General features: G+C 38.1%; 1 protein-coding gene across 2 annotated transcripts in view; it reads right to left on the reverse strand.

The window, feature by feature from the left end:
* LOC105526021 (chromosome unknown open reading frame, human C14orf37) overlaps positions 1–25,513 on the reverse strand; it is a 318,003-nt gene that overhangs the window by 1,413 nt on the left and 291,077 nt on the right. For both annotated transcript variants that reach the window (XM_011961887.1, XM_011961886.1), the window contains 2 exons: positions 6,963–6,994; positions 163–297 (listed from right to left, as the gene is read on the reverse strand). In XM_011961887.1, the coding sequence (XP_011817277.1) occupies positions 163–297; positions 6,963–6,994 (167 nt within the window). The remainder of the gene's footprint in view (positions 1–162; positions 298–6,962; positions 6,995–25,513) is intronic.

The raw sequence follows: 25,513 nt of genomic DNA on the forward strand, positions 1-25,513 counted from the left end.
CTAACAAATGAAGCTGAGGCAGGAGCTACAGCAGCTAATCCAGACCACTGGGCATGTCAATACCGCTCAAGCATCATTAAACTCCGTGTGCTTTATTAAGTAAATTAGATAAGCAAAGAATGTTCTGAAACTGATTAGGTTTTGCTATTGTTGGTTCCATACCTTTCTTTTATGCCTTTTGAAACCATTTCTCCTTCGGCGATTCATAACCTTAATGCTGTAGAGGGCTCCCAAGATGAACAAGGCTCCAGCTATCCCAACCCCTACAGGCACCAGCATCCCAGACATGTAACCAGCCTGCATAGAAAAGGAAACACACATTAGGATGCTAAACAGAGCACTGCCCTGGGTTTCTCATTTCTGCTGGATGGCAGCAGGTTTTTAGACACTTTGAATTATCCTGTCTGCTTTGTTGTAAGATAAAACTAAATCTAAAATACAGTAACTTTTTAGGGAGAAGGTAACAGAGAGAGAGGTAGGCCTATTTTGGGGATATTTCAAATACATAGAATTATAGAAATAAATCAGCCAGACCTACTGGCACTTCAAGCCACTAGCTTATGCACATTTGTCAACATCAGATTCTGATGACAGAAATATAATTTGTATTAAAGATGGATGAAGTAAGCCTCTGAGAATGCCAGGACTACTAAAATGCTATAAATTGGAAATATCAGCCAGCATCAAGCTTAAAGGAGGTCAAAGTGTCCTCTGAAATACTGTTTGCTGGGGGGTAAAAAGAGGGCCTTGACAGTGGTGGTCCTCTCTTCTCCCTCTCTCTGTCTGTCTTAGCTGCATTACAGTAAGAGAAGAAAGATGAAAATGATTGTGAGTAAAAGGGGAGGGCTTCTGAAAACAAGGAAGAAAAGGGCCTGCAAAGGCAAGGGGAGGAATGTTAGATGTCGGAGCAAAGGCAGAAAAGACAAGGACAAGGAGAGAGTGTGCACACAAAATGGATGGAGTGATTTCTGTGAATGGAATCGCCCTCCCAATAGACAACACAAAGTTGGAGGTTGGGAGGGAATTCCGAATGTCCCATCCCCAAAGAAAGGAAGTGGCAGAGAAGGACACAAGAATCACTACCAACAACACGATACCTCCCAAAGATCCTGAAAGTGTCAAATTTATCTATGTCTCCAGTGTCTCCAAGGTGTCACTATGGATACTTTGGTCCTCAGAGAGCAGGATGATCCCTGGACTTGAGTAAGTACCTCAGGACCTACCCAAGCTTAGGGCAAGGCCATTGTACTCAGAGTGATCCCTACACCTTGGTCAATAAGACTCCTATGAGCTAACAGGGTATGTACTAACCTATAGCCCTTTCATGGGGGAACACAGGTAATGGTTTACCTCCCAAGAAGCCCCTCCTAGACTCCTACCCATATAAAATACATAAACAATTAAAATTTTTCATAAGTCTATTCATTTATATGACTATCTTTTAAATTTCTAATACAGCACAAACTGTTTTTAGTATTTTTCAAAGTGAGCCAAAAACGGAGCAGGAAAGAGGATAAAAGTTTTCCTGAAAGTGCTGAAGTATGTAGGCTGTGATGTTTTCCCAACATTTCTAGCAGGACATCCAAGGAATACATCAGAGCTTATGAAACGGCAGCACCTTCCTCTTGTATTCAGCCAGCTCCCTTACTGTTTCTGCCTCCCAGAGTCTTAACTTAGGGCAAAATATGGAAATTTTTCCATTAATTTGAGAACAATACCACTGTTCCTCAGCATACTAAGTATTTTTCCCCAAGAAACAAAGCCTAGTCATTTTTCAATAAATTAATATGCTTTGTAGAAGCCCAAACTTTTTCTAAAGTTCTTCCAAATCTACTTAAGGCTTATAAAAACTCTGTAATTTTCCATGTGGGAAAATACTGAGCAACAGCAAAGCATTGGTGCTCACACAAAAACTGTGAATTATTTTTAATTACCATTCCCAGTTTACGGAAACACATACATGTTGAAATATGATAACCTTTAAGCCCAGATGATTAGGCTTTTCATGCACGGTAACATTTGAACTTTTGGAAGGTCAACGTGATCCGCCTCTGTGGAGGTCTCCCCATACTCTGTAACTTAATCCCACACCAACAACATCCGTATTCTCAAATATGTCACCATTTCCACATTTCTCATTGACACACTTAAGCCTTTTACTTATGGAGCTTTAGTTTTTCAAATTGACATATATATTTGTAAATTGACATACAAAACTGTACGTACTTATCATGTACAACATGACGTTTTAACGTATACTTTCATTGTGAAATGGTTAAATTTAGCTAGAGCTCTCAATTATGTAGATTTCACAAAACTTCAGTTACATCTCTCTTTTTTGTCTCCTCTATTTTTTTTCCTTTTTGGGGGGCCTCTGCCTTGCTTTGAAATTACAAGTAAATTACAAGATGGCAGCAAAGCAACGTACCATCTTAAAATGTAATTTAACTATTCTTCTTCCCAAACTGACTAAGGGAAAATAAGCTCTTCTGTTAGAATTGCTCATGGCTTGATTTCTTCAGCAATGAAAAGAAATAAGACAACATGCATACAGTTTTAAGTTATAAATTCTACCTAATACTTTTTTTCTGTTCCAAATTATTGCATATACACGTGACCCGAGGACACCCTGAGAAAGACACAATTGCACCAATGTATTATTCCAACCCAGAATGCATAACCTGAATCGAATCATGAGGAAACATCCAACAAACTGAAAGTATATTCTGTTTTTTAAAAAAGACTGTATTCTTTAACAATGTTCATGTCATAAAAGATAAAAGACGGCTATTAAAATGTTACAGATTAAAGGAAATTACAGAAACATGACAACTAAATGTGTTACATAATCCTAGAGTGGATTCTTTAAGAGAGGAGAAAAAATGCTCTTATAAAGGATATTTTGGGTTTGTTGAAAAAACTGAAATATGAATGCTAGATTCCATAAAAGTATTATATTGATATTGAATATACTCCAGCTAATAACTACACAAAGATCTGCTTAAAATATACCCTCATTCTCAGGAAATATACACTGAAGTATATAAGGGTAAACAGGCCACAACACATGCAACTCATCCTCAAATAGTTCAGGAAAAAAGAGGAGAACGTGGCAGCAAATGACAAAGCACATGGGGTAAAATGTGAACAACGGGCGCATCCAGGTAAAGGTGTAGGAATGTTCTTTGTACCATTCTTACTCATGTACCTCATCTGTAAATTTTAAATTATTTCCAAATAAAGTTTTAAATTTTAAAGTAAATTATAAGTCAAAATATTGCTAAATATATTTGTTTTTGTTAGGCTTTGAAGTTTTGTTTGTTTGAAGTCAACGAGAAAGGTATCCTTCCTTCTTAGGATGACATATTTGTTCAGAACCTCTGTCATCAAGAAAGCCATAGGAAACCAAATGATATGCTGTACTGCCTAAAGTCTGCAGAACTGAGACATCATCCTTACGATTTCTGTGCAATGGTTGTTCTCAAACTCCAGCATGCATCAGGATCACCTGCAAGACTTGCTAAAATGCAGACTGTTGGGCCCCATTCCCAGAGTTCCTGGGAGGTAGGTCTACGGTGGAGTCTGAGAATTTGCACATCCAACAAGCTCCAGGTGATGCTGATGATGCTGGTCCAGACTATACATTGAGAATTGCTGCTATAAAGTATAGTCTGGGCCATTCATTTTCTGAATGGTTTCCTTAAGCTAGAAGAAATATATTGGTTTTATTGATGTAACAACAGGCCTGGTCTTTATTACACAATTAAAATTGTTACACATCTTCAGTTTTGAAAAGCAATTTAGATGCTGAAAAGATATACTAATGAGTAGCCAAGTTAAAACTTGCCTAACAAGGATCACCAACTTGAACACTTAGCCAAGAAGACAGTTAATGATGGAATTAATACAGGAACTGTCCTTCAATATCCATTCTTTTCTTCTTCTATAGTAAAGGAGCCTCCAATTTGGGAGTGGGAACAAAATAAAGATTTCTTGCCTACTGGGAAGCTGGGTACAACCATGTGGTAAGTTTCACCAAGAAGATGTTATGTCAGTGGCAGAAGAAAATTTCAAGATATGTTCTATAAAAGGGGAGCAGAGCCCTTATTCTTCCCCTTTAAGAATGACAGAGTGCTTTTATTCTCCCTTTTAAAAAGAAAGGGGTGTCATTAGCCTCCCCCTTTTTCCTCCTTCCTCTGACTAGAGTATGCACATAGCTAAGTTAGAAGTGCCATCCAGGATCATGAGGTCACCTTGGGGATGAAGGTCACAAATGGTGAAGCATCAAATAGAAGAAGCTTGGGCCCCTGTCACTGTGTCACTCCCCACTAACCTGTGACTATCTCAGACTTAAAAACAGGAGACAATAGGGGCCAGGCACAGTAGCTCATGCCTGTAATCCCAGCACTTTGGGAGGCTGAGGCGAGCAGGTCAGATAAGGCCAGGAGTTCAAAACCAACCTGGCCAACATGGTGAAACCTCGTCTCTACTAAAAATACAAAAATTAACTGGGCATAGTGGTACATGTCTGTAATCCCAGCTACTCAGGAGGCTGAGGCATAAGAATCACTTGGACCCGGGAGATGGAGGTTGCAGTGAGCCAAGATCACTGCACTCCAGCCTAGGTGACAGAGCGAGACTCTGCCAAAAAAAAGAAAAAGAGAGAGAGAGAGAGATAACAAACTTCTATCTTGGCTAAGCCATTGTCATTGGGGGTGGGGGCGGATTGGCTGTCATTCACAGCTGATCTTAATCTTAATATAGAAAGACTAAACTACAACAACAAAAGGAACAATTCAGAACTTTTGAAAACACCACCCTTTCTAGAATCCAGCTAACCAACAGAGACTCAATACTGAAACAATTAAATGAAGCTAACCTGACAGAGTGTCCTGGCTTGCCTGAAGAGCCAGGTTAGGCATGTAGTTTAGTTTTCAGTTCTAAGGGATTCTGTGACTTTCATCAAAGAGACAATAGTTTTGTATTCAAACAGTTTCTGAAGATAATGACTAACAAGACTTTAATAGATGATGGATGGATGGATGGATGAACGGATGGATGGACAAATAGAGAGTGAGGAAGATATATGTATACATGTGTGTAAGATCTATGTACATGTATCTTCTCAAACTTCAGCATGTACCAGGATCACCTGTAAGACTTGTTAAAGGAAGATATATGTACATATGTGTGTATATACATATAAAATATACATATCAAATTAGCATGTAATCGTTCAAGCATGGAAGAAGGCAGGGAATATGGGGAAGATTTAAATGAGTCCCTCCAAGAGTCAAAGATGAAGAGATAGGCACACAGGACAGTCACCACTGGAATCCAAAATTTGCTTCCTACAATTTTTTAATTAAAATATACTGAAAAAAACACTACAGAAGAAAGTGATGAGAAAGCTTGGAAAACTTCAAAATAAGCCAGAAAACTAGGGGTCACACACAAAATTATTTCTCTTGATAAAAAGGAGCAAGAAAAAGGGACCAAGATTTTGAGACAAGATAAGAATAAAGGGTTCATCGGAATAAAAATATACAGCCTTTCTCTAAAGCTGCACAGATTATTTTAAGGGAATGGTAAAGCTATACATACATGCAGATAAGAAATTTAACAATATCAAATTTCAAAACAGGTTACCTGACAAAATTTATTTTCTTAAGACTTTTCTTTTTTTTTTTTTTGGTCTCTTTGTTAAATAACTCAGGATACTTTCTATGGAAACAATGATATATGAATTCCTAGGTTAATATAACAAATCCTGTTTAATTTTCATTGCATCATATTTTTCCCTGAAAAATAACAGGAAACACTACCAATGTAAATATATCCAGTTCTAAACTTTTGAACTTTTCTTCCCCTCAAGTGTTTCTCAGTCCATCTGATCGCAGCCCACCTCTCCTCACATTTGAACCCATTACAAATATCAAAATGGCCTCCACTGACCTCAACAGGGTCAAAATTTTTCAATGTCACTTTTAATTTATACGAACATAAAATAGTCTCATTCTCAAAAATTATCTGTGCTAAATTTTACTTAGAAGCAGAAATAGTAAGGAGAATTAATACAATTATATAAATTTATTTGCAATTGAATGTATTCTTTAATATTAAGCTGTAGTAAAATAATATTAATAATTCAAATATGAGGGAAATTGACTGCAGGTAATAAAAAAGATATGGAATGCCATCAATGGAAATATATTGAGACTGGTGAATTGAAGGTAACTCAGTATCTGACCACTGAAAAGATTTCCATTTAGCTGAAATCCCAGTGAAATCTGAACTGGGCTGTAATAATGGGATCTGACACAGGTTACAACAAGGAATTCAGGACTCCATCTATATCTTTATGAGTAATTCAGTTTAAAATTACCAAGTAACCAAAAGCAAACACTTGGAGAGGGTTGAAAATCAAAAGAAAATAAACAATATCAACCTGGAAGTTAACGTTGTCAATCACTATGTAGATGGCAGAATTAATGCAAAAAAAGAAAATCTTTTTCTATAGTTGGCCATTCCAGGCAGGTCAGCTCATCAATACCTAGTAAGTGGCAGCACTGTGATAAACTACACACCTAAAGAGTTTCATATTGGGGGGAAAAAAAAAAAGCCAGAAGGAATGGAATTACAATCCTGAAATTCCCCGAAAAGAAACTTCACCTTGACATGTCAATGATATTATTCTGTTGAGCGTATCAGACAAGGTAAATTCTGATACTTTTATATGAGTGAATGGTACTCCAAAGAATAAGGTGTCTCCTGTGTTCCAAAAGAAGGGATTTAAAGGGAAGGCCTTCTTTTTTGCAGGGTACTGCAAGTGGCCCTGAATCTTTAGATAGATTACCAGAATCAGAATAATAAACTAAAGCGCCACTACTCTGAAGATCTTTTGCTTAACAAAGCTATATGCCCCTAAAAATAAATCCAATGGAAGAAAATACTTTTCTTACCTTGTCTTTTAATTTTTCCATCCAGCTTCTCACTAGGAAAAAATAAGATAATAAAATGTAAATAACCATTTTTACTTATATTTCATGGTATTTAGTTAATTTGACAGATTGAAGAGTTTTTTTGTATTAAACACAGTAAAAGGATTAACAGTATAAGATAATGACAATAATGGTCTCGTTTTTATTTCTACTTATTTAGAAATGCAAAGGAGAGCACAAACATCCCTCATATCACTATTAGATAAATGGAGAATATTTTTGTTTGCTAAATGTTTTTTCTATTATTATTGAATGATTGGTGGGGAGGTATGGGCAAAGTGAAAATCACCTTTAAAATATCAAGTTCATTTATTCTCTGACACTTTTCCTTTGGCTTTATTCCTCATCTTTCTCAGTTTGTAAGCTCAGTGGGAATGCTGCACTTGAATCAGTATCGGACGGCAGAGATTAAGGTAGAAAGGGAAAATAAGCAAGCCCAGGCTGCCCAGAGCTGGCTCCAAAGAGAAGCAGTTGCAATCATATTTGAAGAAGCAAGGCTTGGACGAAAGGCAAGAACAAGAAGTATTTCTGAAAGACATATAACTTGTGAACGGTACCATTCTATAGCAATACAACCACTATGAAAAATAAAAGCAACGACCAAGTAATATTTACAAAGCCAACTGAAAAAGGCTGATCAACTATGAAATTGTATGTAGACCATAGTTACAGCCATTTGGGAATACATAAATAAGCCAAGAGTAGAAGGAAGCATCAATTTCATTTTTGAAATACGTGTTAGAATGGCCATGTTAAGGTTGGTTTAAGTTTGCTGGAGGTTTTTTTTTTTTTTTTTTTTTTACCCTTAATTACCTTTCAAAGTCATAATAATGTTTCAACATTGAATGAAGATTTACTTTTAAAAGCATCAGAAAGGAGGAAGAAAAGATAAATATATTCTCATTTTACCTTTACTATCAAACAAAAGAAATAACTGTAAAAAAACTGTTAAGATTTCCTGGAATTTTCTCTGCTTTTGAGAAGCTTCAACAGATAGGAAGGAAGGAAACAGAGTGGAAAACTTTTCTTACGAAGAGTCAGCTAGTTAATATCTCAGGTTTTGCAGAGCGTATAGTCTATGTCACAACTGTTCAATTCTGTTCTTGTATAACACAAAAGTGGCCGTAGATGACACATAAATAAATAGGTTCAGCTATGCTCCAATAACCTTTATTTATGGATATTAAAATTTGAATTTCATGTAATCTTCAAGTGTCATAAATACTTTTCTTTTCATTTTTTTCAACCCTATTAAAACGTAAAAAGCATTCTTTGCTCAGGGGCCACACAAAACCAGGCAGCAGGCTACATATGGGTCATGGACTATAGTTTGGTGGCGCCTGTCATAGATATACTTTAACCAAGAAGTCGGTGCCTCCATTTACAATCTGACTCTAGTAATAATATATGTGAAAATACTGATGATGGCTGGTGTGCACACAGCTCCAGCCCTTACAAAGCATGACACATGCAGTGCATCACTTGAACAGCAAACCAATGACAAACATGAGAGTCAGGTCAGATTATGCTCAGGGAAAAGATGAGGAAACTGGGGCTCAAGAGAAGCTAAGAGACTTGCTCACGGTTAACCAGTGAGTAAAGAGTCATTGGGGCCAAGCACAGTGGCTCACACCTGTAATCCCAGCACTTTGGGAGGCCGAGGTGAGTGGAGTTTGAGACCAGCCTGACCAACATGGTGAAACCCCGTCTCTACTAAAAATACAAAAAATTTAGCAAGGTGTGGTAGCAGACACCTGTAATCCCAGCTACTCAGGAGGCTGAGGTAGGAGAATCACTTGAACCTGGAAGGCAAAGGTTGCAGTGAGCCAACGTCACACAGCCTGGGCAACAGAGCAAGACTCCATCTCAAAAAAAAAAGAAAAGAAAGAAAGAAAGTCATTGGAACTCAAACCTAATTTTAAAAACCCAGGAGTAAGACTTTTGAACTACCGATTTCTTTTAGTGATACTACCACTGTTCTCCTTCAAGTTGAAAATGTGAAGATACCTTTGACCCTTCTACCTCCCTCGGGTCCTGGCTTTAATCTCTCATGCAGAGCCCTTGTCAAGACCTCTCTCTTGTCCTTCCCTCCTAGCTCCCTCTGTCTCAAAGGGATTCAGACAAAGATGGTGGTGATCAATCAGGATAAGAGCAGGGTCATGGGGAGGTCAAAAGAAGAAAGTCTAGGAACCTCTGGAATAAGGTCAGGGGTTAGTGATTCTAGGAGTGGTTCCATGGAGAAGTAAGATCCACCACTGATCCACTGAGTGAATTTGGAGAAACTCTGGACCCATAGCTTCCTTAGAGAGATGGCAACATCTGTCTTGCAAGATTGTTGTGAAGATTAGAAATAACACATGCAAAGTGTTTAGTATAGAAATCTAGGGCAGGAGGGGAAGAAAGGTAAGTAAAATATGAGTATTTTGTAAATATATTTCACTTAAGCCCATGACATATATTTAAACAGAAGCAAGATAATGTTTCCAATTCATTCATTCAACAAATATTATGTACATTGTGTTTGATCGGCATTATGCTCTAAAGTCAGTAGAAGTTATAAAACTAATTCCACTGAGAAAGGGGTTAGGCCACCAAGTCTATGATGAGAAGTGGATGACAAGCAGCAATGTAGGGACTGAAAGAGTGAAGAACAGAGCAGGAAAGCCAGTTGCTAGAGTGCAAGGCAGAACCCACCAACCTTTGAAGCAAGATGCTTGCAATCAGGGACTCACTTGGGTATTATACAATAAATAGGGCAAATCAAAAGAAAGGTGGAGGCAGGAACGTTAATATGAGTACCTAGTGGAGGAAGCAAGATGGTGCAGGATAGGGATAGCCTGGAGAAGAGGAAAAGGAGGCAAAGACCAACCCAGGGTCCAAGGTACTGAGAGGCTTGTGTACTGTAGGAAACTCACCGCCAAGAGAAGCATTTTAACTTAGGCCTTATCAACCCAGGCTTCACTGGTAAACTGTCCACATCTTAGGTTCTTAGAGTAAATTTTACAGTCCTACTTTGGATGATTATCTAATGAAGTAATTCTCCACTGAAGGCAAGAAGGCACATCAGTGCAAGATGTTTACATGTGCACAGATATCTGAAGGAGCACGTTCCTTTGATCTAGTTCAGCAATTCATAATACAGAGTGGGAAAGGCAGGCAAAATATTCTTGGCTGGTGAGAGAGGATAGTGAGTATTCTGGTGGGCATAGGTCTAAAAAGGTTGAGGAAACACTATTCTTAGACTGTGAGCTTGATGATGTTCCCCTATCTAAGAACACAAGATCCCGGAGGGCCATGCCTTGTGCTTCTCAGGTATCTGCCAAGGTCCTCTGCATAATATTAAACACTCAGGTGCTTAATAGGTATTTTTTCTTCTTTCAGAAAATATTTATTTAAGTGAGTTTACAATCTTTGAGTAAGCCTGATTCTCATTCATGAGGATCCTGTAAACAGTTTTCAGCAAAACATTCAAGTCAAAATAAATATAAATTTTATGCAATGAACATTTTAAAACTTAAGGGGTAGAAAATGATAAGAGAATGCAATACAAGAAGAAAGAAAATTATAAAGAAATATTTTTAGTTAAAAAAAAAAAAGATGACGGCCAGACACACTGGTACATGCTTGTAACTCCAGCACTTTGGAAGGCCAAGGCAGGCAGATTGCTTGAGACCAGTCTAGGTAACATAGCAAGACTCCTGTCTCTACAAAAAAAAAAAAAAAAATTAAATTTAAATTAAAAAAATTTAAAGATAGTTATTTATAAACAGGAAAACTGACAACTGCAATTTTTTTAAAAAATAGAGAAACATCACAGTAATTAAAGAAGTATGAACAGATACAGCTTTTCAGAGCTACAGAGGGGGAGGGGAGATTTGCAATCTATATCAAAAGCTTTATTAAGGTTAAAATGTTTTATACAAAGCTCCAGTTAGGGAAGACATGTATCTTAAACAATCATGAATATGCACAAAAATTTTCTTTAAATCATGTTCACAAAATATTTATACTAGAAAGGAGTATGTAAACAGTATTAATATCCAACAAGACAGGATTGGTTTAAACACTCAAGGGAAAACAAAACCTTAGGTTATGTCTACAGAGTATTATATGAAAATAAAATTATTTTTAAAATACTTAATGGCAAGATGTTCAACTTATATATCGCAAAGGAAAAAAATAGTGTAGTATAATGTGAGCCCGAGTTTGTAGATAAAAAATAGTACGTGTAAAATTTGAACAATGCACATCAAAATGCAAACTGAATTAATCAATTCTGTTGACTGATTAATTGGGAGGTAGAATTATGGGTGATTTTTCTTTTATCCTCTGTATTTTTAGGATTTAGCAAATCACAATTTCTCACTACTTTTAAATTAAGAAAAAAACACATTTTACAACAAAACCCCCCAAATTTCCATAAACCTTTGCAAATTAAAGTTGATAGTAGATTGCTGATAGTGAACACAAGAAGTTACAGCCTTTCCACTTGGCTCACAGCTCAGCCCACAGCTACAGATTCACTCTAATCCCACTGTTTTGTTATGTTTCTTGAAATTTTATTTAATGCAAATCCAAGAGCACAGTGCTATAATAAGGCCTCTGGTCTCCTTGTAGTAGAGAGAAAGGTACACAGAAAAGAAAGTAGGCATGAATGAAGGTCATATATAACAAGCCCACAGCTAATATTATACTCATTGGTGAAAAGTTGAAGGCTTTTCCTCTAAGATAAGGAACAAGACAAAGATGCCCACTCTTGTCACTTATATTAAACTTAGAAGTGGAAGCCCTGGCCAGAGCAAATAGGTAAGAGAACAAAATAAAAGCCATCCAAATTATAAAGGAAGAACTTTGGCCAGGCACAGTGGCTAACACCTGTAATCCCAGCACTTCAGGAGGCTGAGGCAGGCAGCTCACTTGAGCCCAGGAGTTCAAGACCAGCCTGGGCAACATAGCAAAACCTTGTCTCTACAAAAAATACAAAAATTAGCCGGGTGTAGTGGCACACCTGTAGTCCCAGCTACTCGGGAGGCTGAGGTGAGAGGATTGCTTGAGCCCAGGAGGTTGAGGCTGCAGTGAGCTGTGTTCATGCCACTGCACTCCAGCCTTGACAACAGACCAAGACCCTGTCTCATAATAATAAAAGGAAGAACTTAAATTGTCATTGTTTACGGATGACATAATCTTATTTATATAAAAATATAAAACTAAAAACTCCACCCAAAAAATGGTTAGAAGTTATAAACAAATTCAGTAAACTTGCAGGATATAAAACCAACATGCACAAATCAAGAGTTCCTATATCCTACCAATGAGTTATCTAAAACAGAAATCATGAAAACAGTTCCATTCACAATAGCTACAAAAAAAGAAATACTTAGGCATAAATTTAATCAAGGAGGCAAAAGACCTGTTCACTAAAATCTATAAAACATTGATGAACAAGATTGAAGGAGACACAAATAAATGGAAAAATATCCCATGTTCACAGACTAGATTAATATTGTTGAAATGTCCATATAACCTAAAACCATCTACAAATTCAGTGCAATCTCTATCAAAATCCCAATGACATTTTTCACAGAAATAGAGAAAAACGATCTTAAAATTTCTATGGAACCACAAAAGACCACAAAATAGCCAAAGCAATCTTGAACAATGATGACAAAAAAAAAAAAAACTGGAGGCATCAAAGTACCTAACTTCAAAATATATTACATAACCAAAACAGTGTGGCATTGGCATAAAAACAGATACACAGATCAATGGAACAGACTCGAGAGCCCAGAAATAAATTCATGCATTTACCATCAATGGATTTTCAACAAAGGTGCTAAGAACACACAATGGGGAAAGGACAGTCTCTTTAATAAATTGTGTTGTGAAAACTGGATATCCACATGCAAAAGAATAAACTTAGAGCCTCATCTCACACTATATACAAAAATCAACTCAAAATGAATTAAAAACTTAAACGTAAGACCTGAAATTATAAATCTACTAGAAGATAATATAGGGGAAAAGCTTTATGGCATTGGACATGACAATGATTGTTTGGCTATCACTCCAAAAGCACAGGAAAGAAAAACAAAAATAGACAACTGGGATTTTACCAAACTAAAAAGATTCCATATAGCCAAGGAACGAACCAACGGAGTGAAAAGACAAGCTATAGAATGGGAGAAAATATTTGCAAACTATATATCTGATAAGGGGTTAATACCCAAAATATATCATGAATTCGTACAACTGAATAGCAAGAAAACAAATATGGGGGAAGGACTGAATAGACATTTCTCAAAAAAAGACATACAAATGGCCAAAAAGTCCATGAAAGATGTTCAACATCACTAATTATCAGAGATATGTAAATTAAATGTACGAGATACCAATTCACACCTATTAGAAAGGCTATGATCAAAAAGACAAAAGATAACAAGGTTTGGCAAGATGTATAGAAAAGGAAACCTTGTACACTGTTGGTGGCAATGGAAATTGGTACAGTCATTATGGAAAACGGTATGGAGGTTCCTCAAAAATTAAAATAGAACTATCATGTGACCCCCCAATCCCACTGGGTACATATTCAAAGGAAATTAAATCGGTATGTTGAAGAGATATCTACACTCTCATGTTCATTGCAACACTATTCACAATACCTAAGATATAGAATCAACTTAAATGCCCGTCAACACATGAATAAAGAAAATGTGGTACTGTATATATACACAGTGGAATATTATTCCGCCATAAAAAAGAATAAAATCCTATCATTTGCAGCAACATAGATGAGCCTGGAGAATATTATGTTAAGTAAAATAAGCTAGGCACAGAAAGATAAATATCACACGATCTCACTTATATGTAGAATCTGAAAAAGTATAACTCATAGAAGCAGAGAATGGTGGTTACCAGGTGTAGGAGGGGGACACGTTGGAGAGATATTAGTCAAAGGATACAAAATTTCAATTAGATCGGAGAAATAAGTTCAAGAGATCTATTGTACAACACATAACTATCGCTAATCGCAATGTATTGTATTCTTGAAAATTGCTAAGAGAGTAGATTTTCAGTGTTCTTACCACAAAAATGCTAACTATGTGAGGTAAGACTAATTATGTTATTAGCTTGATTTAGCCTTTCTACAATGTATACATATTTCAAAACATCATGTTGTTTTGAATGTCAATTGTCATGTTGATAAATATATATGATTTTTGTCAATTAAAAACTAATTTTTTTATTAAAAAGTAGTCATGGGTTATTAAAACAGATCCTCTCTCATGCTCGCCAGCGCCCTCTTGTGTATATGAGTCCCAGGTGTAGCAACTTGCCACTCTCCCAGTTTTTCCGCTGAACAAAAAGGGTGTGAAGATCAAAGATGCAGCTGCAGATAAAATAACATTTCCACCATCCTGGCCAACAAGGCGAAACACCGTCTCTACTAAAAATACAAAAATTAGCCGGATGTGGTGGCGTGCGCCTGTAGTCCCAGCTACTCAGGAGACTGAGGCAGGAGAATCGCTTGAACCCGGGAGGCGGAGGTTGCAGTGAGCCGAGATCACGCTATTACACTTCAGCTTGGGTGACAGAGCGAGACCCTGTCTCTAAAATAATAATAATAAAATAGAATTTAAAAAAATAAAATAACATTTCTATGCATCCTACCAATTGCAAGACTGATTGGTTTTAATGGGCTGAGGCTGAAAAGTATCCCAAACTGTTTATTTAGAGGAGTATGTTTAATTTTGATTTATTTCCAGTAATACAGTTTTATGAACTATATTTATCCCAGATATATGCATAAATTCCCTTTTACTAAAGGGGAAGCAATGGGAGCCAGAAGAGATCCAGGATTTGTCTGAAATAATAATAAAGATTTCACAAAAATTTTGCAAAGTAGATATTATTATCCCCTATTTTACGGATGAAGAAAATGAAATTCAAGTAGTGCTCAGAGTCACACAGCTAAAACGCAGCTGATCTGGTATTGAAACCAGCCCTTTATGGCTCTAAAACCTGTTCAGTATACCCATGGGTCACTCTCGGGAGGGGTGAGGGTAGGTGGGCCAAGGAGACCTTATCACAGCCCATGGGGCTTTCCTGAGCTCTGGAGATGGGGCATACTTAAGCTGGGGGGTGGTGTGTATTAGCTCACCTGGCATTCCGACTCCTTCACCTTCTCCTCCCCATTCCCTCTCTCTGACGAATGTGCTTCTCTTTCTGCCTCTATGTGTGTCTCCCTCTGTCTCTGTCTCTTATTGTGTCTCTGCACATCACACTGTGATTTGTGTCTTTCTGTCCTTTCTCTCCCTTCCCTTGTCTCTTTCTCTCTGACTCTGTGTCTGGGTGTCTGCCTGGTTCTGTTGCTCTATCTTTCTCTCCCTGTCTCTCTCTTCCTGTCTGTGCTGTGTGTGGGGTGAGGGGACTCTCTTTGTATATGTCTTTCTCATTCAGAGAAAATAAACTCGATCTCTTACTTCCATGTTCGCCAAGGACTTTTCCAACTCAGTCCTGTGTGCCAGGGTAGCAGCATCTTTAACTCTCCATTGGGAAACAGCCAACTGAGTGGCAGAAATCTTAGGGTGAAACTTAAAACTCAGAATGAGCAATGCTGAAGAGAGAGAGAATGATTTATTATAAGGCATTGGCTCATGTGATAATGAAAACTGAGACTTCCCAAGATCTACTGCCTGTAAACTGGAGATCTATGAGAGCCACTGGTTTAGTTCCAACCTGAGTCCAAAGGCATGAGAACCAGGAGCGCTCACGCAGTCCAAAAGCCCGCAGACTCAACATGTGGGAAGAGCTGGTGTTTCATGCCCGAAGACAGAGGGAAAAAAAACAATGTCTCAGCTTTCAGGTGGTCAGGCAGGAGGAACTGCCCCTTTTCATAGGGCAGTTGGACTTACTGCTCCATTTAAGCCTTCAATGGATTGGATGAAGCCCACCCACATTAGGAGGGTATTTACCCAGTCTACAGATTCAAATGCAACTTGGTTTGACTGCATCCTCACCCAAGTTTCATCTTGAATTGTAACTACCACAATCCTCATGTGTCTTGGGAGGGATCCGGTAGGAGATAATTAAATCATGGGGGGTGGGTTTTTCCCATGCTGTTCTCATGATAGTGATTAAGTCTCACAAGATCTGTTAGTTTTATAAAGGGCCATTCCCCTGCACATGCTGTCTTGCCTGCTGCCATGTAAGATGTGCCTTTGCTCCTCCTTAGCCTTCCACCATGATTGTGAGGCCTCCGCAGCCGTGTGGAACTGAGTCCATTAAACCTCTTTTTCTTTATAAGTTGTACTGTCTCGGGTATTTCTTCATAGTAGTATAAAAATGGACTGATACAAAATGTTAATCTCATCCAGAAACACCCTCACAAACACGACCAATACAATGTTTGATCAAATCCCTGGGCACACATGGTCCAGTCAAGTTGACATAAAATTATCCATCACAGAGTGAGACTGGAGGTCAAGATCACAATCCTGGTTCCCCAACATTTAAAGACAAGCCAGAGGAGAAAGTGACAGAAGAGACAGGTAGGGAATGGTCAGAGAGGCTCAGAAACCTGGACTGTTTCTGTTTGAAACAATTGTTTCATATAAAACAACCCAGAAGAGCTTGTTCCAAGCATTTATGAGGACATTTTCACATTTCATTGATCAAACAAATCCTTTGTTCGAGTTCAGCTAAGCCCATTGTGTTCCACTCATGTGCCGTGGCCCACTGTGGAGGTGTCCTGCACACTGCTTTCATCACATGCAGGCTTGAGGATCAGAGCCTGAGGTGTCCCCTAGCCACGGAGCCTTCAGTGGGTTAGCCAGAAACAAAGAGCAGGTATCACCTAGGAGCCATCTGCAACCAAGGAGGGCTGCAAGTATATTAATACACTGGTATAGTATACTAGTTTCCTAAAGCTACTATAACAATACCACAAACATAGTGGAATAAAGCAACACACATTTTTTATCTTATATTTCTGGAGAGAGAAAGACCAAAATTCAGACTCATGGCCTAAAGTCAAGGTGTCAACAGGGTTAATTCCTTCTAGAGGCTCTAGGAGAGAATCTGTTTCCTTGCCTTTTCCAGCTTCTAGAATCCACATGCAATCCTTGGCTCATGGCCTATTCCTCCATCTTCAAAGTTAACAACATAACATCTTCAACTCTCTCTCTTTCTCTGTCCCCACCCCCACCCTCCAAGCTCTGCCTCCCACTGTCATATTTTCTTCTCTGACTCTAACCTTCTTAATTCTCTCTCAGAAAGACCGCTGTGACAATCTCCCCATCTCCAGGTCCTTAACTCAATCACACCTGCTAAGTAGCTCTTGCCATGTAAGGTAACATATCCCCATGTTCCAGGGATTAAGAGGTAGACATCTTTTGAGGAAGCCACTATTCTGTCTCATTACATCAGTTAAATCCCCTAGTTTTCCTTATTCCTGACATGTATTCTACACAGTTTCCCAGAGAATCCCCAGCAGCAAGGAGCTCTAGCAGTAATCCACTGATTAGCATCTCCTCTATTGGCTTTCCACCCTCCCCACCTCACTTCCTCACTCCCTCTCCATACTCCCTAGGATCACTTCCCAAATAAACTCCTTATATCCAATCTTGTCACAGGGTCGACTTTTAGGGAAAGCTCAAACTAAGACACTAGTCTAATTCAGTCACCATATAGGCAAGCTGGCCCTTTGCCATACCAATTTCATTCATTTCATACATTAAAACCAACCACAGACATACCTTGGAGATATTGTAGGTTCAGTTCCAGACCACTATCATAAAGCAAATGCTGCAATAAGATATGTTACACAAATTTTTTTGTTTCCCAGTGTCTGTAAAAGTTATATTTGCACCACAGTATAGTCTAGTAAGCATGCGATTGCGTTATGTCTAAATAAACACATCCATACTTTAACTAAAAATACTTTATTACCAAAAAATGCTAATGATCATCTAAGCCTTCACAGACTATTTTTGCTGGATGGAGGGTCTTCCCCAATGCTGATGGCTGCTGACTAATCAGGTGGTGGTTGTTGAAGGCAGGGGTAGCTGTGTCAATTTCTTAAAATAAAACAACAGTGAAGTTTGCTGCATTGAATGAGTCTTCATTTTATGAAGGATTTCTCTATATATGCAATACTGTTTGAGAGCATTTTACCCAGAATGGAAATTCTTTCAAAACTGGAGTTAATCTTCTCAAACCCTGCCACTGCTTGGTCAGCCAAGTTCATGTAATATTCTAAGTCCTTTGTTGTCATTTCAACACTGTTCACACCAGGAATATCAAGGAACCACTTTCTTTGCTCGTCCATAAGAAGCAACTTTTCATCCATTTAAGTCTTATCATGAGATTGCAGCAATTCAGTCACATCTGCAGGTTCCATTTATAACTATAATTCTCTTTCTATTTCTAACACACATGCAGTTACCTCCTCCAATGAAGTCTTGAACCCCTCAAAGTCATCCATAAGGGTTAAAATCAACTTCTTCCAAACTCCTGTTAATGATAATTTGTCCTCTTCCCATGAATCATGAATGTTCTGAATGGCATCTAGAAAGATGAATCCTTTCCAGAAGATTTACAACTTACTTTGGCCAGATCCATCATGAATCATTACCTATGGCAGTTACAGCCTTATGAAATGTATTCCTTAAATAATAAGACATGAAGGTTAAAATTATTCCTTGATCCATGAACTGCAGAATGGACGCTGTATTAGTAGGCATGAAAACAACATTAATCTCCTTGCACATCTCCACTGGAGTTATTGGGTAACCAGGTACATTGTCAAAGAGCAGTAGTAATAATTTGAAAGGAATCTTTTTTTCTAAGAGTAGGTCTCAACAGTGGGCTTAAAATATTCAGTAAAACATGCTGTAAACAGATGTGCTGTCATGCAGGCTTTGTTGTTCCATTTACAGAACACAGGCAGAGTAGATTTAGCATAATTCTTAAGGGCCTTAGGATTTTAGGAATAGCCAATGAGCACTGACTTCAACTTAAAGTCACTGGCAGCATTAGCCTCTAACAAGAGAGTCAGCCTGTCTCTTGAAGCCTTGAAGCCAGGCACTGATTTCTCTCTTGCTATAAAAGTCCTAGATAACATCTTCCAATATACGACTGTTTCATCTACAATGAAAACCTGTGGTTTAGTAGCCACCTTCATCAATGATCTTAGCTAGATCTTCTGCATAACTTGCTGCAGCTTCTACTTGCCTTTGTACTTTTATATTATGGAGACAGCTTCTTTCCTTAATCCTCATGAACCAGCCTGTGCTAGCTTCCAACTTTTCTTCTACAGCTTCCTCACTTCTCTCAGCCTTCACAGAATTTAAGAGAGTTAGGGTCTTCCTCTGGAATAGACTTTGGCTTAAGGGAATGTTGTGGCTGATTTGATCTTCTACACAGGCCGCTATAATTTTCTCCACATCAGCAATAACATTGTTTCTCTCTTATCATTTGTGTGTGCACTAGAGCACACATAATTATTAATTTTCTTCAAGAACTTTTCCTTTACATTCACAACTTGGCTAACTGCTGCAAGAGGCCTAGCTTTTGGACTATCTTAACTTTCAACATGCCTTTCCCCACTAAGCTTAACATTTATAGCCTTTGATTTAAAGTGAGAGATGTGTGTTTCTTTCTTTTACTTGAACACTTAGAGGCCATTGTAGGGCTTTTAATTGCATTAATTTCAATATTGTTTTGTCTCAGGGAATAGGGAGGCCTGAAGAACGGGAGAGTGATTAGGGAATGGGCAGTCAGTAGAACAGTCAGAACACACACATTTATCAATTAAGGTCACCATCTCATATGGATGCTGTTGGTGGCACCCCAAAGGAATTACAGTAGTAACATTAAAGACCACTGATCACAGATCACCATAATAGATAAAATAATAATGAAAAAGGCTGAAATATCAAGAGAATTACCAAAATGTGACAGAGAGACACAGAGTGATCCCATGCTATAGGGAAAATTATACCAACAGACTTGTTGAGTGCGGGTTGCCACAAACCCTCAATTTTTAAGAAATGCAGTATCTACAAAGTTCAATAAAGTGAAAGACAATAAAATGAAATGTATCTGCACTAAAATGAACAGAATGAGGCATACAAGGAAGGCAGGCGAACTGGCCAAGTTCAAGGTAGAAGCCATCTCTGTTTATCTAAATTAATTCTAACTGAATAATTTCAGGCTACCTGAATTTACAAAATATAGCATTCCCATATAGCATTGTGTAAGATATACTTCATAGATAGGTTCCCTAGGTTCCCATTGAATTTTGAAAGAGTTATAATCTCTTTAATAGAAAATTTTCCAGTATCGCATCTTTCAAGGTGGGAAACTTGTTATCTCAATCAATGAAAAGAGAAATGTATGCTCTACCTAAATAAATGAACTATCAGAGCATAGTTCTTTGTTCAAAGCATGTGTAACTAAATCTCAATTATGGTATCTCTACAGTGTCAAGAAATAAATGGAGACCAGCTCTTCTTCTTTCTTGTTATTTAACCATAAATGCTATTTCTAACCCAAGAAATGAAGTTTTTTTCCAACTTATATAACACATTTAAGAATAACAAAACTTAGTAAGTTTTAAGTATTATCTGTATGTTTTTAAAGAATCTTGAGTTTTTCTAGCTACAGATTATTCTCTAATGATGCTAAATTTACCTGCTTCAAAATCACACAGAAACTGTCTATAATAATTTGCTCTTCACGTAATTACAGAACAACAAGATTCCAATAAATAGAATGACCCACTTCCTTGCACAGAGCTAAGTGAACATTAATCATGTATCTAAGAAGCAATTAATTCTGGAAGCTCTGCACTGATATTTACAAAGAAGGGTGCAAAGAGCCCAGATACCCTAATCTCTACTTTCAAGTAATATTAAGAATGCCTTTAGTTAATTGCAAGTTTAGGAATGACACTAGATACCTACTGGGAAGATACAAAGAGAATATCCTGCAATCAACTGTACATCCTGCCAGGGTTATTTATTAGTGCTAACAACACTTATAAACTATAAACCATATTATCACAACTCTTGTGATGAGAAGGCTGTCATGAACTTCAACCATAGGGAAATACATGATACATAAATGAGGAAGAAAGCATCCCTCAATGTGTCTTCCTTTTTCTTCCCAAAATGTAAAGCAATAATATACAACATCAATTCCCATTATTCACCAGGGGAGGAAAAAAAGGTATTTGCCTCCCCCTATGCTTGATCGTGAGGCGGAAAAAAAAAAAAAAAAATCACTGCTCTTTACCTAAGCACCCTCAAAGTTTCTGCTGAGCACCAAGGTTTCTGATCTATGATTTTACCACCCAGCAGCATCAAGTACATGCTCAGGGGACCTGAAATTCTCATTCTCATGAGATCTCTTCTCACATTTGCACTACCTGATTTTCAATCCATTGGTGAAAAAGAAAATAGTTTGGCCTTCATACTTTATTTTTAACAGAAAGTTTACTGCTTTCTGAAGTTCACTATCATCAAGCTTCCAGTGCAAAGTCAAGTTTGTGTGTCATGCTTACCAGGTCTGCTGAATCGAAAATTTGCCATCTTGAGATATAACCGAGGCTTTAGCAACCATAAAACCCATCAGCTCTACCCTCAGTCCCTCCTCATTCTCAATTTTATGTAAGGTGATAAACCACTTTAGCATTAAGACAAGGTCCCCAAGCACATTCCTCTCCTTTATATAAATTTGGGGGCTTCCACTGATAAAAAGCCATGGCTTGAACATAGGGCCAAGGTAAATAGAAGATTGCCTACTGACCAAGTGGCTCTAGCTCTTGTTTGCCATTGACCCTTAGCTGGAGTTTCTGACATGATTCTACTTAATCAACAGGAAGCTCCCACCTCCCTAGTGCCTTGACTCAGCCAGCAGATGAAATCAATTAGAAGTGGAGTGCTAAATAAGTACTAAAGTGGTTTTCAAGGAAGCCTCAGGGTATGTTTTCCAAAAGTTCCATTTACCAGTTCATAATCTTCACTCCTTACAATAATGGGCAAATACCAAGCTGCACACTCAAGAGAGATTAAGGCAAATCTTTGGTTAAGAACACCTGAGCATTTATGATTAAAGAGTAGACAATTTCATTTATGTAAGATAATAAGTTCTGGAGATCTGTTATACAGCATAGTGCCCATAGCTAATGATACTGTATTGTACAATTAAAATCTGCTAAAAGGGTCTTTTTTTTAAGTTGCAGTTTTGAGTTTTACTTAAAGAAGATACTTGTAACCCTGAGTTGGTAATGGCTAGGAGAAGAAGACGGAGTCCTCTAAAGTATTGTTTCATTTTTATTTTCTAATTTAGAAAATCAAATCTATTAGTTCCATGTTCAGGGAGGACATATCCCTTTAGTTTTGGGTATTGAGATGTTGGTATGGCTCTTCATGACGTCTTGAAAGTCATAGGCTATCTCTGTTAAAATAAGATTTTTTTAAAGGTGTACAACTTGGTGTTTTGATATAGGTATGATCACTACAATCAAACTAATTAACATATCTATTAACATCTACAACATCTACACAGTTACCTGTGTGTGTGTGTGCTGAGAAAATTTAGCTCATGTTCTATCCACTAAGAGAGTAGATGTTAAGTGTTCCTACAACAAATAATAATTATAAAAGGGACAAGAGGAAACTTTGGGAGGTGATAGATATGTTTATGGCCTTGGTGGTGATGGTTTCAGGGATGTATACTTGTCCCCAAACTCATCGAGTTGTACACATTTAATATGTATAGCTTTTTATACATCAAAAGCATTACAGTTAATATACTCAAAGGCAGAACTTTTCTGCTATCTAAATGGATTACCTGAAAGTCTCCTTCAGCTCTTGATCCATAGGAAAAAAACCTAAAGGTCTTGACAAACTATTACCGGATAGCAGGTGAACAGGCCAGACCCTGTCTTTCCCCTTTTTTAATCGCTTAAGCAAGCATGTTACATGCCCCTGGTAGCAACTGTTCGACTATATATGAAGAAGAACAGTCAATCTCAGCTTCCTCATTCCTTAGTCATTGGAAACATGCTTCCACTTGGCCAGGTTCTTAAGATGCTACCCCTCCTATTTGTTACATTTACTTACTTTCCCTCCTGCTGGAACATTTACTTCCTTGTGTGATCTGTAATTTTTCAAGTGAACTTACTTTTCATGGAGGGTGTTTTTCCCATGGGAATCCTGTACACCCTGAATTGCAGCAGTGTCACTACAAATGAACAATTTCTTGTTTGCTTGTGCTGAGCACACCAGGAGCTTCACTCACCTGGAACAGTGCTGTACATTAATCTCTGAGTTGGGGATTCTTGCATCATGAAGGCAAGGCTGGGGCTTCATGTCTTTTATTCTCTCCCACTCAGAGCCTCAGAAACAGAGGTGCCCCCATGATGTTCCCCCGGCTTGCTGGCAAGTAACTTTTCCAGACCTCCTTTCGCTGAGGGGCAGCTTTTCCAGGGTGCCATCTTTGTGCAAGGTTTTCAGCTCCCATTCCCTGCCCTCCACCAGCCAAGGCCATGTCTCCTAATGCCACGTTGGTGTTAAACATCCCAGCATTGTATTTGGTCCAGTGTGGGACACCACGGCTGCAGCGCAGGAGGCCAGTAATCAGGCTTCAAGTTGCCTCCACTGACAACAACAGATTTCCTTCCAAGATCAGTTGCATATTTCAAAATTTTGTTGTAACATATCCAGCACTTCTCTGTGTTTGTAGCAGGATGTATAAATCCACAGTCACTCAGTCCACCATGCTGCTGGAACCAGAAATCCAAGCTCAACTTCTAACCAGGTGTTTTTGTTTTTTTATTTATTGAGGTAAAAATCACAAAGATGGGGGAAAAGCAGTACAGAAAAACTAGAAATTCAAAAAATCAGAGCTCATCTCCCCCTCCAAAGGAACGCAGCTCATCGCCAGCAACGGAACAAAGCTGGACGGAGAATGACTTTGATGAGTTGAGAGAAGAAGGCTCAGTCGATCAAACTTCTCAGAGCTAAAGGAGGAACTACATAACCAGTGCAAAGAAACTAAAAGCCTTGAAAAAAGAATGGATGAATGGATAACTAGAATAACCAATGCAGAGAAGACCTTAAAAGAACTGATAGAGATGAAAACCATAACAGGAGAACTAGGTGACAAATGCACAAGCTTCAGTAACCGACTCGATCTACTGGAAGAAAGAGTATCAGCGACTGAAGATCAAATGCATGAAATGAAGCGAGAAGAGAAGTGTAGAGAAAAAAGACTAAAAACAAATGAACAAAGCCTCCAAGAAATATGGGATTATTTGAAAAGACCAAATCTACATCTGATAGGTATTCCTGAAAGTGACGGGAAAAATGGAACCAAATTGGAAAACACTCTGCAGGATATCATCCAGGAGAACATCCTCAACCTAGTAAGGCAGGCCAACATTCAAATTCAGGAAATACAGAGAACGCCACAAAGATACTCCTCCAGAAGAGCAACTCAAAAACACATAATTGTCAGATTCCCCAAAGTTGAAATGAAGGAAAAAATGTTAAGGGCAGCCAGGGAGAAAGGTCGGGTTACCCACAAAGGGAAGCCCATCAGACTAACAGCGGACATCTCGGCACAAACTCTCCAAGCCAGAAGAGAGTGGGGCCAATATTCAACATTCTTAAAGAAAAGAATTTTCAACCCAGAATTTCATATCCAGCCAAACTAAGTTTCGTAAGTGAAGGAGAAATAAAATCCTTTACAGACAAGCAAATGCTGAGAGATTTTGTCACCACCAGGCCTGCCCTACAAGAGATCCTGAAGGAAGCATTAAACATGGAAAGGAACAATAGGTACCAGCCATTGCAAAAACATGTCAAAATGTAAAATCTATCGATGCTAGGAAGAAACTGCATCAACTAGCGAGCAAAATAACCAGCTAATATCATAATGGCAGGATCAAGTTCACACATAACAATATTAACCTTAAATGTAAATGGACTAAATGGTCCAACTAAAAGACACAGACTGGCAAATTGGATACAGTCAAGACCCCTCAATTTGCTGTATTCAGGAGACCCATCTCACATGCAGAGACACGCATAGGCTCAAAATAAAGGGATGGAGGAAGATCTACCAAGTAAATGGAAAAAAAAAATGGCAGGGGTTGCAATCCTAGTCTCTGATAAAACAGACTTTAAAGCAACAAAGATCAAAAGAGACAAAGAAGGTCATTACATAATGGTAAAGGGATCAATTCATCAGGAAGAGCTAACTATCCTAAATATATATGTACCCAATACAGGAGCACCCAGATTCACAAAGGAAATCATTAGAGACTTACAAAGAGACTTAGATTCCCATACAATAATAATGGGAGACTTTAACACCCCATTGTCAACATTAGACAGATCAACGAGACAGAAAGTTCACAAGGATATCCAGGAATTGAACTCAACTCTGCACCAAGCAGACCTAATAGACATCTACAGAACTCTCCACCCCAAATCAACAGAATA

The sequence above is a fragment of the Colobus angolensis genome, unplaced genomic scaffold (genome assembly GCF_000951035.1).
Source record: "Colobus angolensis palliatus isolate OR3802 unplaced genomic scaffold, Cang.pa_1.0 Scaffold57, whole genome shotgun sequence".
Taxonomy (NCBI): Eukaryota; Metazoa; Chordata; class Mammalia; order Primates; family Cercopithecidae; genus Colobus; species Colobus angolensis.